Source organism: Juglans microcarpa x Juglans regia, chromosome 4D, assembly GCF_004785595.1.
Source record: "Juglans microcarpa x Juglans regia isolate MS1-56 chromosome 4D, Jm3101_v1.0, whole genome shotgun sequence".
Taxonomy (NCBI): domain Eukaryota; kingdom Viridiplantae; phylum Streptophyta; class Magnoliopsida; order Fagales; family Juglandaceae; genus Juglans; species Juglans microcarpa x Juglans regia.
Genome location: NC_054600.1, coordinates 33,259,665 through 33,276,722, shown reverse-complemented (window position 1 = coordinate 33,276,722; position 17,058 = coordinate 33,259,665). Strand labels below are relative to the sequence as shown.

The window sequence follows — 17,058 nt, the reverse complement described above, 5'->3', positions numbered from 1 at the left end:
TAAGATACCTTTGTAAATCAAATATTTTTCTATAGTAAAAAGAGTTTTACTCATCGTCTTTACACCACACACCTGTAGGTGTGATAAGAATGATGAGTAGAATTTTTTTAGTAAAAATCAATCATATTAACTTGGATACTTGTTACACACACTTGGAAAATAACTAATTTAATTTTATCATATAACACAAATTGTTATATCTAAAAAGTTAATTATATAAATTAGTAATTTTTAATGAGTGTTTTTAATTATATAAATATAAAAAAAGTTCTTATAATAATATTTTTAAGAATAATAATACACCTTTAATGCTTTTTCCATCTTTATAATTTTATTTCAAATTAAGAATAGTTATGTAAAATTAAAATCATTTTAATAAAATGATATAATTTCATTAGTTGCTGTTGTAAAATAATTATGAAATAACTTTATTTGTAAAAGAGTTATAACTTTATTATTTCTCGAATAATTATACACCGCTAATGCTTTTACTATCTTTATAATTCTATAGTTATGTAAAATTAAAATTATTTTAATAAAATGAAATAATTTCATTAGTTTTCGTTTGTAAAATAAAATAATTGTAAAAGAGATAACTTTATGGGTACCAAATTGAGTACCGAATGGTGTATTGTGATTTTTTTTTTTAAACATATTTATATGTTTTTTTTTAAATACTAAAAATAAACACACAAATATTTAAGGAAAAAAAAAAAACAGTAGTGGGTACACTTCATCGGTATGCTTTGTCGGTCGACAAAGCATTTTCCTAACCTTTTTTAATTTTTTTTCCTAATTTTATTTGCAAAAAAGTTATAATTTTATGTAATTATTTACATCAGTATATACTCACAGCACATCTCATGTGCTGAGTGAAAAGAAAAAATATCCTGTGAAGTGTGCGGGCCTCTCTAACTTTATTATTGTTTCGTCTCAATATAATTTGAAGAGTAAATATTAGAGAGAAGTTATTATAGTAGTACACATTTTATATTTACTATATAACTACTTCTAGTTAATTATTTTTAATATTCACTTAGAGAGATATATGATCTAGATGATACCACATCATACGTATAAAATGAATTCTTTTAATGGTAACTTTTATCTATATTTATTTTAATTTGAAAAGCAAAACAAAAATAAAAAAAAAACCTCAAACAACCCGAAGAGAGAGCGCCTTCCCCGTCTGGAGATGCTCCGATAAACTACGTTACAAAATACAAAGACGGAACCCTGTACGAAGAAAACGAGTTACAACGTCAAAGTTCGAGAAACGGAGTACTCACTTCTCGTCGACCAGCTCTCCAGGTTCTCTTCCTTCTTCGACTTTCAATATTAATTAATAATAATACTGAAAAATCCTCTCGACAAAAGGAAACAAGGAATGAAAAGAGATTGCAGAGTTCTTGGAATCGTAATTCTTGCTCGAACGCTTTCCTGCGTTTTGTTTCGGAAACAAACGGAGGGAATCATAATAACGTTATCGTCTTGAAAGTTGTGATCTATCTAACTGTTTGTTGGGAACAAAATACACAGGGAGAGAGAGGAATATGCAACAGAGGCTGAAGCTTCAGCAACAACAACAGCAAGCCCTAATTCAGCAAGCCCTTCTTCAGCAGCCTCAGATGTACCACCCTGGCGTCATCGCCGCTGCTATGTCTCAGGTGTGTATATATCATGATATATATTATCAATGCGTGTCTTTTTTTACCTTCTATCACCTTTATGCTCCATGTATATGTTTTACGATAGGGAATTTTGCTTTTGGTGTTTTTAGTGTGTATCATTTGGCATTTCACGTCTTTACTTGATATCATTAATGCCACGATCAAGGATACTACGTCCCGAAAGGAGTAGTTGAAGTTACAATTGGAGCATCGATCTCAAATAAAACCTGGTTTCTTTGGATCTGGGTTGGGGGATCTAACATGTATTCTTATATTTGGAGCCTCTGGCCCTGAGAGTAAGTACATAACCAAAAAGAGACTTGGTACCCACACAATGCCTTCACAGTTCACCCATCCTATATCATACTTTTTTACAATTCTCGGGCATCACAATATTAATATCCAATCCAATGTTGCGTTTAGTTCTACCCAGTTATGGTAAATTTTGGTGTGCAATGTGCTTAAAATGTTATGAAAACCTGACACCATAATTTGGAATGCCTTGGAATAGTGAAGTCATTCCTATTTATTTCTCAAAGGTAATTATACGACTGAAACTGCATGAATTTGAAGGATATATTAGCTAAAATATTTCATCTGATTAACTTTTCTGGTGGTGTCCCCACTTCGCAACATTGCCTTCTCGCTTTTAGAAATTTATTTTCATTGTCATCTATTTTTTGGGATTTTTTATAAATTCTTTAATGATGTTTTAGATAGAATTTTCTTTTTTTTTGTATATTTTTTTAGAAATGTTTGTACATTGAATAGATTTTTTTTCACCTTTTCGTTTGTTTTCTAAATTTATTCTTATTTGGAGGAAAGGAGGGACAAGGACAGTGGAAATGTATTCTTGGTTTGAATTTGTGGTATTTTAGAGATAAACTAGTCAAGGCTTATATTCCTTGAAAGCTTTTTGGAAAATTTCATTTAATTTTTTCTTTTGATAAAACTCAAACAAAATTTTCTTCAGACTTGTTTATATACATTTATTTCACTCATGATTTTATTTTGAATATTCTACCAGTTGACATTATTATTAATGCATCAACTATCTATATTGGGCATGATTGCTTCTTGAACATTTTGTTTGTGTTTCTCCTATGCTTTAATTGCGGAATTCTAGTTCTTGATTATATTCCCTTTTTTCCTCCTTGAGGGAATTCCCAATTGTTGAATATGCGCTACCCAAGGCATCTATAAATAAAATGTTTTATTTCTTTTTTTCAGAATTTATGAAAAAGTTACACAGGTTAGATTTATACCGGGCTTGTAGAGTTCTGTTAGGTGCTTCTGTTTTCTTTGGTATCGTTGTTTAATTTTATCTAGGACATCATCTTGGAACTGCTAAGCTTTATTTTGTTCATTTTTCCTTTTAATTTTAATTTTGCAGATGGAGCCCATCCCTGGTGGGAATCTGCCCCCTGGCTTTGACTCGTCTACATGCTGCAGTGTGTGAGTGCTGTGCAACAGTTCCTTTCTTTGTCCCCCCCCCCCCCCCCCCTTCTTTCTTTCAGCGCTGGCTCTCTGTTTCTTAGTTTGCTTAGTTTCTGTAAGCATTTTTCAATGTGACATCTATAGGATACAAGATTGCATAACATGTACTGTTAAAAAAAAATAAGATTGCATGACATGTGAAAAAAAATATTGTGAATGGAGTGGTCAGGATTTGTTTGTTAGACAAAATTACTTTTTACAAGTTGCTTTTTAAGAATCAAATTCGTGGTATCAGATGTGTGAGCTGGTGTGGTTTGCACTAGCTTACCTAAGATGTTGTTTAATTTCGTTTTTTTTATTTTATACAATTACTGGTCTGATAGCTTGATGATCAGTTATGTAGGAAATATTCATGTAAATGTCACAGAGAAGCTTCTTGTGGAAGTTTTCCAGACTGCTGGTCCTCTTGCAGGATGCAAGCTCATCAGAAAGGATAAGGTTCGGTTTAGTACTCAGGTTTTTTTGTTGCATCATCACTTGATTTTTACTTTTCATTCTACTAGCTTTATTATATAACGTCCACAGTGGAAATTAGTTTCTTTAGTTTCTTTTAACTAATCAATTATGTTATCAGTAATAATTCATGTAAACGTCTATTCTCCATGGTACCCTACACTCTGAGATTTTCAATTTAGTAAAGACGTTGAGGCCTTGCTAAGGTGACATGCCAAGCAATTAGTGCATAAACTAAGTTGGTGACGCAGTCTTTTTGGCAACTGTATGCCCCGCCCATTGAAAACTTCCTATTAACATATACAAACATTGCAGCTGTTTGGAAGATGGTACCTCTATGTTTAATGTGGTGCACATGGAATGAAAGAAATGGCCGATGTTTTGAAAATAGAGAACGCTCTCCGGATAGTTTTAGGGCCTTTTTCTATCACACTTTGTTGCTTTGGGCTTCTTCTATTGTATTGAATGGGAGGAATTTTAATGACTTTTATGCTACTTTCCGTAGCACGTAGTTTGTAATTAGGTTTTTTCTTGTACACTTCCCATGTACTTGGGCATTGCCTTTTTATGTGGATTAATATAACTTCTTCCTTGTAAAAAAAAAACATATACAAACACTTATTTTTTTAAAAAAATAAAAATCCCCTGTGAAGGTAGGCAAAATTCTAACTCACTATCTGTTCATCTTCTTACTGTTGTATTTTCAAGCTTTTTGGCTGAAGATGACGACATAGTAAACCTGTTGTGCTGAAAGCTGAGGGTGAGGTAGCGATGGATAATATGACGTCCTGAAAGCTGAGGTGAGGTTGTGATTGATGAGGTGGTGGAAGCCTTCAGGTCTTGCTTTGTGTATGGTACCTGAAGCTGGTGCTGTTTATTTCTGGAGTTGAAATAGTGGAGCATGAATTTTTCCAACAGTAAATTCCTAAGAAAATGACCCATCTTTACAGAATCTGTGGTGCTCTAGATCAACTTGAGTGATGAATTAAAAAATAAAATCTGGTCAACTACCACCTTGCCCACCCTTAAAAAAAAGGGCCCCAAAAAAAAAAAAAAAAAAACCAAAACGCAAACATTGTTTCTAAGGGTTGGGTGCTCTGCCATCTAGCAGCTGTGCTCGGTGGGTATCACATTGTATGACATCAGCACATGCATTTGCTGGAATTCGTTTACTCATATTTTTCATTGTTTGTGCACTGTACGTTCTCATTATTTTTCTTAATTTGATGGGTTGATTCATTCTTACTGCAGTCATCATATGGTTTTGTGGACTACCTTGACCGGACATCTGCAGCCCTTGCAATAATGAATTTGCATGGCCGCCAACTGTAAGCATTCGCTTATAAGATATCAACTGTGGCCATTCTGGTGCTCTTTGGAATTTTATGTGTGCATTTTGTTAGGCCACAACTGGGAGGGAGGGGATTCATTTTTTTTTTTTTTTTACTTTAAAAAAATCTATTATATTAGTGAATTTCTCATCACTTAGTAATTTAAACATTTTGTAATTAAATTTCGATGTAATCACGTATGGATTTTGCCATTTAATGCTCCTCTTGCCTAGTTTGTGGTTTTATTTTCAAATCAACAGTCTTTCCTCATGTTGAGTGGTTCAACAATTGTCTCAATGTTTTCACTTTCATTGACGGTCAACTCCCTCTTTATTTGATTTTATGGAATTTATTTATTTACTGGATTCACTTTTTTTCTTTGCACAATTTCAGTTATGGTCAGGCACTTAAGGTGAATTGGGCATATACCAGTAATCAGAGGGAGGATACTTCAGGTTTCTTTAGGCTTTCATTTTTATTCTGTTACTTTTTTTGTTTTGTTCTTATTTGAGTGCCTAATGATATGTGCTCCCGTTTAATGTGCTTTTAAAATCGTCAGGACATTTCAATGTATTTGTTGGTGATCTGAGTGCAGAGGTTACTGATGCGACTTTATTTGCGTGCTTCTCAGTCTATCCTAGTTGTTCGTGAGTTCCTCCTTGCCTTGAATATTCATTAGTCTTACATTTTTTTTCATGCACATATACCAACAAGGGCCACATGTTCTAGATTTCCTGATGCCCGCAGTCAAATTCATGCTTTCACATGTCCATGACCAGAAGTTCATGGGGGAAATTCTAAGCATTATCATTAAGTTTCTTGAATCTTGTACTTCCTGTTGATCATGGTGTGAACCACTATAATTTATGTTGTGTGCGTTTAGATGTCTGGTTTATGATCCTTCTTTTTTCTTCATCATTTTTAGTGATGCAAGGGTCATGTGGGATCACAAAACTGGTCGCTCAAAAGGATATGGATTTGTTTCTTTTCGTAATCAGCAGGTATTGCTTATTAAGGAGTAGTTCCTGAAAATATTTAACCCCCCCCCCCCCCCCCCCCCCCCCCCCCCCCCCCCCCCCTTTCTTCAAAGAAGAAAAGCTTTTTTTGAAGAATGCAAAGCTGTCTAAATTTGGTTGACTACAGAGCATGAAGATGCATGAAGAAACATAATTTTTCCTAAAAAAAAGTTGGACTGTTGGATATCTTTTTTTTTCCTGATAAGTAATTCAAGTTTATTATATTATAGGCGCTAAGGGGCGCAACCCAAGTACACAAGAAGTATACAAGAGAATACCTGACTAAAGAGAAGAAGGAAAACAAAAAGTCATAAATTCAAGATAATTAGTAAAACCAGAACTGTTCTGCGCTGACATCCAAACATAGAGGGTTTCTAACACAAAGGAAGTAAGCTCATTCTCGGTGGTGGAACTAGCATTTATTCTTTACTTGTTTGAAAAATAAAAGGGAGCCAAATTAGCCCAGCTACAGCTGTGGGACTAGCATTACAAAATTTCTTTTAAGAGTTCTGGAAAAAACAATAAAAATGTAGAGTCAAACAAACTGATAAATTGCCTTGTGGAATCATTTTGCAGGATGCACAGAGTGCTATCAATGAATTGACTGGTTAGGCATCTTGTTGACCTTCATTGCTTAGTTTTTATCTTTTTCAAGTAGCCTGGTTCTCAATTTTTTCGAGGATGTATGATCTGTTTTTCCCACCATCTTGTAGGTAAATGGCTTGGGAATAGGCAAATAAGATGCAACTGGGCAGCCAAAGGTGCTGGTACTAATGAAGACAAGCAGATCAATGACAGCCAAAATGCGGTTGTACTTACTAATGGATCTTCAGGTAGCACGCAAGCTTCTACTTGGTTAAGTCCATGTTGTAGAATCTTGGTGAATTAGGATGGAGGCACCTGCTTAGGGCTTATGGACGACTCAGGCTCTGGGTACCACATTCACTCGGAATATCCAGATGCATGCAATGTGGAATAACAACATAATGTTGGGAATTCGATAACCAAAAGCTGGTGTATATCAGAAGCATAATTATGATTAGCTTTTATAAAAAGTGACAATTGTACCCACTCAATCTAAATACAACCACTCACCAAAAGTTAATTACTTTGATGACACAGGCCACAGTCCTAGCCTCCTAGCTAGTTTCCAATGTGGTTACTCTGTTCGGTGACAAGCTAATCTCAAGAGGCATATTTTGCTATTGTTTGTTTAAATCGCAAATGGTTGATAGTCCACTGTAGACGAGGAAAATGATACACAGCAGACTCTAATTCTTTGAATTCGGAGATGTTTAGGCTATGCCTATTTTCATATTAATAAAATCTTTCTTACTCATAAAAAAAAAATGTTTAGGCTTGTTCATATTTCATTCCATTGACAACTTGAGATGCTTTAAGGCATAATAAATTGCAGCATATTGATACTTGAATCTTTATATATGATCAATGAAGAATATGGATGCACTATATATAGAGACGCATGTACGCACACACACACACTCTCTTGTTGGGTATACAGTTCATGCAATTGTGAAGCTCCGCCCCACTTCTTATGGGGAGGAGTTACTTGGCCCGACCATTGGCATTGGCATTGGCATGCAATCAAGGGTAAAATTGGGCTGAGTGGAGAAAGACGTTTCCTTCTTCACATCTCCTTAATATGGCTATCATATTTCTCTGCTCAATACCCTCGTGATCACTTCAGGAGTGTAAACACTAATGTCAGCTTGTCACAAGAGCTATGATAATTTGTTTTGTGACCTGTTTAAACTCGACATATTTCCTGTGTCTCCAAAGTATGTGAACTACTTAAAAGATTTGGAATGCTATAAATTGCTTGGATATTCTGGATGTTGACAGTTCTTCTGTTTTCTTTATTTTGTAGATGGAGGTCCGGAGAATATCAATGAAGAGGCCCCTGAAAACAATCCGGCATACACCACTGTCTATGTTGGCAACCTCTCTCACGAGGTAATTAAGAAATGGACAGAATTGTCCTTTCATATCCCCTTCTGCTCAACCCTACCTGCATCCTGGCAAACTTTTATTTTTATTTTTTATGAGTAACATCTGGGGGAACTGTGTTTCACCATCTCTGCTCCACCAAGAATTTGACATCCCTGTAACTGCTTTGCCTGCTCCATTTTTTTCTTGGTTTTCTTGGCAAATAATTGATTCATACTTCTGTGTTTGCATTCAAACTTCAAGCCCAAGGTGAAAAGAAATAGTTAACACAAGGAAGTTCAAGGGAAAAGAAAAATTAGGAAGGCACCCAGCGAACTGTGGTTCAAAGTGATCACACTAGGCATATAACACTGGAGCTCTTGTGAAAAAACACCGAAGCTCTGTCTCTAAGAATCAATAAATCCTTTGTTAGTAACTTCTTTTTTTTTTATCAGTAAACAAATTTTGTTAATAGAAACAGGCATAGCCCAAGTATATGGGGAAATCCTTTGTTAATAACTTTAAATTGACAACTTGTAACTGATGTTGCAATTTAATCTTTTAGTATCCTAAGAAAGAAATACAGACAAAAGAAAAGGAATTCTACAAATATGAGTGACTGAAATGTCCCAGAAGAGTGCCATCTTCCAGGGAAGCCCTCAGATGTCTATACATGTTGGAATTTAATAATTTACTAAACAATGCATGGAATCACTGAAGTATGTCATCGAGACACGGAAAACTAATTATATACCTGCTCTGAATCCTTGTTGGGTTCTTACATCTCTTTTCTCGATTCCCACATGGCCAATGTTGCAGTTTGCTCCAAGCCTACCCCATTGGTAGTGGAGCCATGCGAAAGCGCTGTCGTAGCGAATATTTTTTTTTGATAGGTAAAATAAAATTTTATTGATCAAGTAAATAGGCAAAACCCAAGTAGACAGGAAGTATACATATGCAAAAGCACTTTCATAATGAATATTGTACCTATCAGTCTTCCGAACAAAGCTAGATCTTGGCCTTCTTTAAATGGTTATAGTTCATGTGCTCTCTTGACCATGAGATCCCATACTTCTTGACATTCCAATTCGTTGTAACAAGTATATATTTGATTATCTTTCTTTGTCATCTTGATGTGTATTTGTGCATCATACTTCCATTTATCTTTTTGTTCAGTTTCACAGATTGTTTTTCCACTATTTAATTTTATCTTGTAAATGTGGATCCATGGCATAATCTTCATAGTCAAGTGCGAGAAATTTACTTTGTCTCTGACAATTTCATCATGTGCTTAGGTAACTCAAGCTGAACTCCATTGTCAGTTTCATGGTCTTTGTGCTGGGGTTATAGAGGAAGTGCGTGTCCAGAGGGATAAAGGATTTGGGTTTGTCAGATACAACACTCATGAGGAAGCAGCCTCGGCCATTCAGATGGCTAATGGGAGGATTATTCGTGGGAAGCCCCTGAAGGTAAGAAAACTTTACGAGGAGGTCGTTTTAATTTGACAGTCAGCTTTATTTGATCTTAATATAACAATAATATCGTGACTTGGATACTTCCAAGGCATATCCTTATTGTCCTGAGATGGAATGGGCTAACAAGCCTTTGGCAGGGCCATGGATGCATGACGCTAGTCAATATCAAACGGGTTTCCTATATGCATGTACATGAAGACACACTACAACCCACCCACCCTTCCACATATGCACAAAGAACCTTGTTTGGGTCATGCATGTTATGAACCCCACCTGTGTCTGATTTCCATGCCCTTGAATGAATGCTATACACTACTGATCTTGAGAGACACGAAAGACTTTTGTTTTGACTGGTCAACTAAAAGGCCAAAATGTGAATATATATATATATATATATATATATATATATATTGTTGCCAGAAATAGTATATTTAGAACCTGCTGATTTGCTGATGGTTGTATTTTTGAGGACCTGAGTTATGCAAAAAAGGGAGAGGAAAAAAAATAAAGATAAAATGGGAACTGGATATATATATTTTATACAAAAAATTTCTGCAGGTCCGTTATTCCTGTTCACTTCAGGTCTCCAGCTATTTTGCATTAGTCTAGGGCCTCTAGGCATTTAACTCTTTATGGGTTGCAGATTTGCTATTTAAGTGATCAGTTTGAATGTAGGACCTTGGAGGTCCTTGGCATGGTGCCATCATCAGAAGAGCAAGCAGTACTGTGTTCCATGTTAAATGATTTTCATGTAAATTTTAAGCAGCATTTTTACCCGTTGAAGAAAATGTCTCATCTTTTTGGCATTCGTGAATGCAGTGCTCGTGGGGTAGCAAGCCAACTCCTCCTGGGACAGCTTCAAATCCATTACCTCCTCCAACTCAACCATATCAGATCCTTCCGACTGCAAGCATGAACCCAGGCTATTCACCAGCTGAGTTGTTGGCTTATCAGCGGCAACTTGCCTTGAGTCAGGCTGCTGCTTCCATGGGGTTGAGCTCTGGGGGATCGCAAGCCATGTATGATGGATATCCTAATAATTCATCGGCCCAACAGCTCATGTATTATCGGTAGTGGGTGTTTCCATGGGAATTCTGCCCGCTTGTCTGGGTAGGGTTAATAACAAATAATTTTCTGCTTTGTCCTGGTCAGTATGTCTCTTTATTAACTTTAAGCTTTACGGTTGAGATGCAAGTTAGTATTCAATTACTTAAAAGTTTTGGTCTCTTATGCTGTATTTCGTCAGATTAGGTTTGCTTCGCTTTGTAAGGGGTCGGATTTTGGAACCACTCCCCCCCCAAAAAAAAAAAAAAAAAAATCATGGTACACTGATTTATGGTGCTTTTGATGTGTTTAAGTTAAGATCATGGTTAGATAATTGTATTGTCTTTGGCGGTAACTTTTTTTAATCGAATTTGGGGCGCAAAGATTATGTTCATTGAAATATTTTTAATTGAAATATTATATTCTGGATTATTTGTAGGAAAGGAAAGTGAATTGAGCTTCATTACTCGATTGCGGCATAATTTGCAGGAAATAGCTGTCTTCTTGAAATAAGACTTTCAAGTATGACCAAGTAATCTCTTCGTAATAAATTGTCAGGCTTTCTTGCTCAAAAACTTCACAAAGTTTTCAACTTTCCAAGCTCCCGGTATCGCTCAAATGGAGTTATGAAACTAATTGTATATTAATTAGCTAGATTCTACCCATATCGCTTAAGGCTTTCTCCATTTGTTACAATGAGCCAGTCCTTTATACTTTCCTTTACACTTGCAGTCGGCGACAAAACTGTGTACTAGATAATGGATCTGTTCAGGACAGACCTTGTAAAGCACTAAAGATTCTGAGCTGTCAACATCAGGTTCTGCCTCTCCAACACTCGGTCGTTTTTCCGATAACATATTGGTTCTTGGTGTCTCAGTATAAAAATATAATAATATAATGCTAAAGATTGAGAAGTTATTGTTCTTCGTAACGAACTCTACCTTAAATAGTATTTTAGAGTATTTTTGCTCCGGAATTTAGTATACCGACGTGTTGCTTTTTTCAAGAAAGGAAACAAAAAAGTAGATTTCATGAACAGCCTCATTGACTACCGGCTGTCTGATGACACAGACGTAAATCATTACAAGACAACCACATTCACGTCTTATGAAACACCAGGCTTTAAAGTATGTGGGTGCTTGTTTGTGCCTGTTTTCTTTTTAATATTTCTCTAGAACTAGAAGGAATGTGTATATATGTACACGTTGATTAAGAAACTTGGAACTTCATCTTGATTCGCTGTACATGATATCGAAGTTTGCAAACACGGCTTTGAGAATCAGAGATGCTATGAACATCAGCTTTTACCTCCAACAGTTGGCACGATCATTTTAAACCAATTTTTTTCCTCAGAACTTGATCTTTACTCGTAAGGGAGATGATGGAACTTTCTCCAGAAAGTGCAGGTGGAAGATCCCCCTCCTGCAAAGTGTCAATCAATACATTTCTGATTAGGCCTTTCATCGTGAGGTAGAAGTCAAACAAGCAGTATGTGAATCCTAAATGAACCGTTACAGGAAATGACAATGAAATTGGAATATTTTATGGTTTATGAAAAAGAAATTGACCTCGAAATATTTAACTAAAATAGAGTAAATCATGGAGTCAAAAGTTGAATTTAGGACCATCGCTCTGAATCCTCATCGAGTTAGTAATTGTCCAAAAAATGGATGAATTTAATCATTAGATTATATTGTCAAGCAAACACAAACTTACTAGCTGCAGGGAAACTTGGCTGTGGCCTGGTGAGGAGGCTGGACTGCCATTTATCAAAGTGTGGTGCATGGTTTCCTCAGCAAGTTCTCTCAATCTGTTTAGTTCTGGCAAGATTTCCTTGCCAAGATCTGGTCTATCCTTTCGCCTCAACTCTGCACACTTTAGTGCCAGCTTGGCAAAGCACAAAGCCTCTTCAATTGGCCAATCAAGCACGGTTGGATCCAACATCTGACTAAAAGTCCCTTTTTCGATAGCCCTTTCAACATGGTGAGTCAAGCCCATCGGCGGCCTGGCTGTTATCATTTGTAGAAACATGATTCCAAGGGAATATATATCAGACTTCACTCCAAGCATGCCTGTTTGCTGATATTCTGGATCTATATAGCAGAATGTGCCTGCTGTGGATGTCATTCGATACTGTGTCACGTTATCGACCACAGATGGGGGTACTAACCTGGCCAAGCCGACATCACTAATCTTGCTAACATAGTTGCAATCAAGTAAGATGTTGGCTGGTTTCAGGTCACGGTGCACTAGTGGCTCTGGTTTGGTCTGGTGAAGGAACAACAAGCCAGTACCTACTTCGGCGGCAATTCTAAATCTAAGCTGCCAAGAAAGAGGTGGAGTGTTACCCCGGCAGAAGAGGCGGTCCTCCAAACTCCCATTAGCCATGAACTCATACACCAAACAACCATACTCGGGGCAGGCTCCTAGTAGAAGAACCATGTTCGGATGTCGTATGCAACTCAATACCTCAACCTGAGAATGGTTGTTAGTGAGTCATAACGAAACTATTTCTAAATACTTAACTAAACTTTCAAGCATAATTTTTTGATTTGATGCTTGTGTAGACAAGTACTTCTATTTTCAGTATACCTCTTTTTGAAACTGTGACCTTCCTTGAGCTGCATCTGGGCGAAGAACCTTAATTGCAGCAGGTGTATGGTCCAGATAACCCTTGTATACAGGTCCATAACCCCCTTCCCCAATCTTGCGGGATATTGCAAAGAAATCTGTGGCAATTTCGATATCCTCGATTGTGTACCTCCTACACCGATCGTCTGATTGTGCTAAAGCATCAAATGCCTTTTTCTTCTCTTCTGTTTCTCGCAACGCTTTCATCTCCGCATGGATTCTTTTTTTCGCTTCTAGTTCTGCTATCCTCTTGGCTGCCCCAGCAGCCTCAATGGCAGCCCTGGACTTGGCCTTCTCCTTTGCTGCAATAGCTAATGCAGCTTCCTCAGCCAATCGTGCATCTTCCAATCTTCGTTCTTCCTCTAATTTCCAACGCTGCAACTCTACTGCCTGTTATGTATATCGTATCAGTGCCTGCTCGGAGTTTATAGAAATTACAAGGCATAAAGTAGGTTTAATTTCACCTACCATTTGTTTTGCTGTGAGTGCTTCTTTGCAGGCAGTACTGTACATTTCCATTGTCTGCTTGAGTTCTAACTTCAGCCTCCTCATTTCAGCCTCCACTTCTTCCTGTATTATTTTTTTCCATACAAGGTTATTCATCTTGCACTCTTTCTTCAAGTTTCATGTAACTGTACATGAGTTACAATATTCATGATAGAGATGTTTCTGAAGTCCCAACTACAATAAAAAAAATCTGATCTACATATATAGGAAGCTAGCTTTTGAAAATTTTAAATTGTGCTTAAACAAATTGAACACAACATCTTCCAATTTCTTCAAATTTATCGCATGTATCGGGTTTGAGAATAATATACATGCATCATATCCATGCCACATAATCATGTGGGAACTGCTATCTAATTAAAGTCCAAATTAATTAATGAGCCGAGTACTTGCATGGTTCTTACCACTGACTGAGATGCATTTGATAGCCTATCACTATCCGGCGAGATTGGTGACAAATCCAGTGGAGAAACGACATCTAGTGAGCTCCGTTCGAACTGCTCAGATGAATCATATGTCTGGTTGATGTCATCTGTTTCCGAGACACATGACATCCGTGAGGGGGTGATGAGGTCTCTCTCCAGGTGGTCATAGAATGAAGGAAACATACGGTCGACGCTGGGCCTCTCAGAGCTAACAAAGGATATATCAGTATCAGACAAATGGACTTCCCCATATGATTTCCCACTTATGCCTGATCTCCCAGGCAATGGTGATCTGCTTGCAAATATTCCAATGAGACTTAGATTAGAGCTTTTGAATTATTGGCAGCATGTGATCCAAAATCACATGATGTATATGCCAGGGGAATCACATCATGTATATATATAAGTGCCCATATATATATATACCTGATTACGTCCACCTCATCAGCTTGAAATCTACGCGCTGGCTCAATTAATGGTGGCTTTCCTGATACAGGAGGCCAGGGGATGATCAATTATGAGAAGTGGCACAGAAAAAATAAATAAATAAAGCCAAAAAGACCATTAATATTAATTATTATATATGCTTGAAAATAAGAGAGTTTAATTAAAGTACCGTAGATATTAATAGAAGTAGCCGGGAGGAAGACTTGTGGCTCCGGTGTATCTGATTTGATGCTGCCTCGATATTTAGCAAGTTGGAAACGTAGAGAGGTTGTCGGAGTCCTCCGTGATGGTGCAGCACGCAAGGCAGATCGCATGGACTGAATCTTTCCTCTGGATATCACGTATACGTTACAAAAATCTGGTGCTCCTTTTGATACATAGCCAGGAATATCTGTTGCCTTGAATCTTCTGAGGAGACAGAAGTAAAACCATTTTCAGAATAACATAGCTAGCTAGACATGCATTCACATCTTCATATATATATATATATATAATGCTCCCCTGGCCTATAATTTATAGGCATCTCGTTTTTGTGTTTTTACGACGTTACCAGTACTCTTGTAACCTTGTTAAAATTAGAATGAGAATTAATGAAAACTCGTGACTGCATGATTTCTAGAGATACTTGATCTCTTGAACTCGTGTAAAGCTAGGAAAGACGTTGATCATGTACCGGAGGATCATGAGTAATTTCATAAATTTTGGTGCAGCAAGCAGGGCAACTTGATAAGAGAGAGAGTACGTACTTAAGAAAGCCAGTTTTCGACGAGGAACCAACAACAAAATTCTCAATAGCTGAATGACTTGTATATTCGATCAATGCTCTCGCTACATCTGTGTCTTCTAGTACGATATCTCTGCAATGTATCTGATGTCAAAAAGATAATCATCAAAAGTAAGAATTTCGCTGCTAATAATGTACGTATGAACATGTGTACGTACGTACTATATATAATGTTTTTTTTTTTTTTCCTTTTAATTAAGGTGGCCGACCAAACAGAAGAGAAGCAAAATCAGTTGGATCTGGCCTGATCATGACCTACATCTTTACGCGTGCAGTAACAACGGAAAGGGAGGAGCATTTCTTTGGTTTTTTTATCAAGGTCGAGGTAGCATGCCGGCGAACTCTCATCAACAATACCAGCCCTTAGCCCTGCACCCCAAACGAAAATGAACTCATTGCGATCGTGTGATCATGAGAAACGTAACCCAGCTAGCTACGTGCATATTATACCGAAACGGTTCGTGACAAATGAAAACCCATCACCTTTGGCTCAATTATTAGATCATGAGACTCCTCGTGATATGACCCAAAAAGAAAACATTTCCAAGAATGATACTCACTCGAGGAAGAAAGAGAAGCTGCGGAGGAACATGTAGACGATTTGAGCTTGACATGGACGAGAATGACGGTCTGGCCTCTCTGGAGGAGATTGTCAACAGCCCATTTTAGAGCATTTTGGCTGCCTCTGTCTTTGTCTACTGCCACTGCCACCAACCCGCTCCCTCCTCTTTTTTCTACTTGATTTCTAGCCAACCACATCTTCTCTCTCTCTAAGAACCCTTTACTATGTTTTGTTCAAACAAAACACAAAAAGGAAGAGATCAGGGAAAAACCCCAATAAGAAAAGTCAAGATTGGATCTTCTTGCTGTACGACCTTTCTTTTCGCGACAATCTAAGAGATCATCACCTCGGAACTTCTATATGTTTTTCTGTCACCAGAAATTCTCGAGAGCCTCTAAACGATCCGGTAAAAAAGATGGGTTCTCTGTACGTTTTGGATCTCCTGGTCTCCCTCCAAGTTCCACGACAGGAGAGACAAAGAAGACTTTCAATTTGACATGAGTTCTGTTTTTCTCAGTCTCCCTAAATTAGCAGTTGGGTTCTTTTAGCTAATTTGATCTTTTCAAACGAATCAATCCACAAAAATCTCTCTCTCTCAGTTGCACGAGAGACCGTCATTAGCGGCTAATTGTTGACCTTTCTAGTCTATCTTACGTTGAAATTTCAGATGCTGTCCAATTCGTCGTCGTCTCGAGGCTCAATCCCTCATAAAACGGAGGTCGAAAACGCTTCGAGGGCTTTCTCGAACCTCTTCCTTTCCCTGTCTTAGAATTACTCATTATTAAACAAAAGGGTAGTGCAAGATAACAATAAAATTACATAAAAATAAATTTACAGACTGATATAATTTTATAAAATCTGTTAGATTTACTTTACAATAAAAATAATTTTACAAACGGACGTATTATATCAAGTCACATCAATTTGTAAGTTTTTTTGTGTGTAATCTCTTTATGTCTAAAGTATGCTCCTCAATTTGTCCACTTGATGTACCCTAGTACAAATTGTTCTTTTCTTTTTGTTTTATTCTTTTTGCAAACATTTTTTAAACGTGTTTAAATATTTTTAAAAAATAAAAAAATATCAATACACTAATAGTCACTTGCTTAATCAGTAAGCAAACACTTTTTTAAAAAAAAAAATTTAAATGCATGAACGGTCAAAATGAGAGAATATACTAACATTATACTTAATCAAAATAGATTATTCGCAGCGATAGTGTTATTTTTTTAATAACAAACATTAAAATTTCATTGGCCACACTTCCAA

At 36.8% G+C, this 17,058-nt stretch overlaps 2 protein-coding genes across 8 annotated transcripts; one reads left to right on the top strand and one right to left on the bottom strand.

The window, feature by feature from the left end:
- The first annotated feature begins 1,126 nt into the window (after positions 1 to 1,126).
- On the top strand, positions 1,127 to 13,037 carry LOC121261217 (RNA-binding protein 208-like). 4 transcript variants are annotated; one of them, XR_005939849.1, is made up of 16 exons: positions 1,127 to 1,311; positions 1,538 to 1,667; positions 3,064 to 3,125; positions 3,503 to 3,605; positions 4,872 to 4,948; positions 5,345 to 5,406; positions 5,511 to 5,598; positions 5,877 to 5,952; positions 6,544 to 6,574; positions 6,681 to 6,800; positions 7,856 to 7,941; positions 9,210 to 9,383; positions 10,209 to 10,417; positions 11,179 to 11,250; positions 12,159 to 12,416; positions 12,538 to 13,037. XR_005939849.1 is itself a non-coding variant. In XM_041163463.1 (14 exons), the coding sequence occupies exons 2-14, from the start codon at positions 1,554 to 1,556 to the stop codon at positions 11,186 to 11,188; spliced, it is 1,212 nt and encodes a 403-aa protein (XP_041019397.1). In that variant the 5' UTR covers positions 1,127 to 1,311; positions 1,538 to 1,553; the 3' UTR covers positions 11,189 to 13,037. The 4 variants fall into 4 exon arrangements, 2 of the variants coding, with proteins under 2 accessions (XP_041019397.1, XP_041019396.1); XR_005939848.1 differs by having other exon boundaries at positions 12,159 to 13,037; XM_041163463.1 differs by having other exon boundaries at positions 11,179 to 13,037.
- Positions 11,720 to 16,548, bottom strand: LOC121261216 (U-box domain-containing protein 52-like). Of its 4 annotated transcripts, none has more exons than XM_041163458.1 (10): positions 15,788 to 16,548; positions 15,487 to 15,596; positions 15,190 to 15,311; positions 14,613 to 14,851; positions 14,423 to 14,483; positions 13,976 to 14,288; positions 13,533 to 13,634; positions 13,026 to 13,454; positions 12,150 to 12,908; positions 11,720 to 11,855 (listed from the first exon to the last, which is right to left on the bottom strand). In XM_041163458.1, exons 1-10 carry the CDS (start codon positions 15,984 to 15,986, stop codon positions 11,760 to 11,762), a joined length of 2,430 nt encoding a protein of 809 aa, XP_041019392.1. In that variant the 5' UTR covers positions 15,987 to 16,548; the 3' UTR covers positions 11,720 to 11,759. The 4 variants fall into 4 exon arrangements, with proteins under 4 accessions (XP_041019392.1, XP_041019393.1, XP_041019394.1 ...); XM_041163459.1 differs by having other exon boundaries at positions 14,613 to 14,848; XM_041163460.1 differs by having other exon boundaries at positions 15,190 to 15,300; positions 15,788 to 15,929.
- Between the last annotated feature and the right edge of the window lie 510 nt (positions 16,549 to 17,058).

What these genes read in the sequence shown, in the direction of transcription:
- LOC121261217 (XM_041163462.1), top strand. Translation starts at nt 1,554, where the DNA reads ATGCAACAGAGGCTGAAGCTTCAGCAACAACAACAGCAAGCCCTAATT. An exon ending in TCGCCGCTGCTATGTCTCAG is followed by an intron (nt 1,668 to 3,063) that starts GTGTGTATATAT and finishes TTAATTTTGCAG; the next exon opens with ATGGAGCCCATCCCTGGTGG. An exon ending in TTTCTTTTCGTAATCAGCAG is followed by an intron (nt 5,953 to 6,543) that starts GTATTGCTTATT and finishes ATCATTTTGCAG; the next exon opens with GATGCACAGAGTGCTATCAA.
- LOC121261216 (XM_041163458.1), bottom strand. Translation starts at nt 15,986, where the DNA reads ATGTGGTTGGCTAGAAATCAAGTAGAAAAAAGAGGAGGGAGCGGGTTG. An exon ending in GTTACTGCACGCGTAAAGAT is followed by an intron (nt 15,312 to 15,486) that starts GTAGGTCATGAT and finishes TTTTGACATCAG; the next exon opens with ATACATTGCAGAGATATCGT. An exon ending in TACTTCTATTAATATCTACG is followed by an intron (nt 14,484 to 14,612) that starts GTACTTTAATTA and finishes CTCCTGTATCAG; the next exon opens with GAAAGCCACCATTAATTGAG.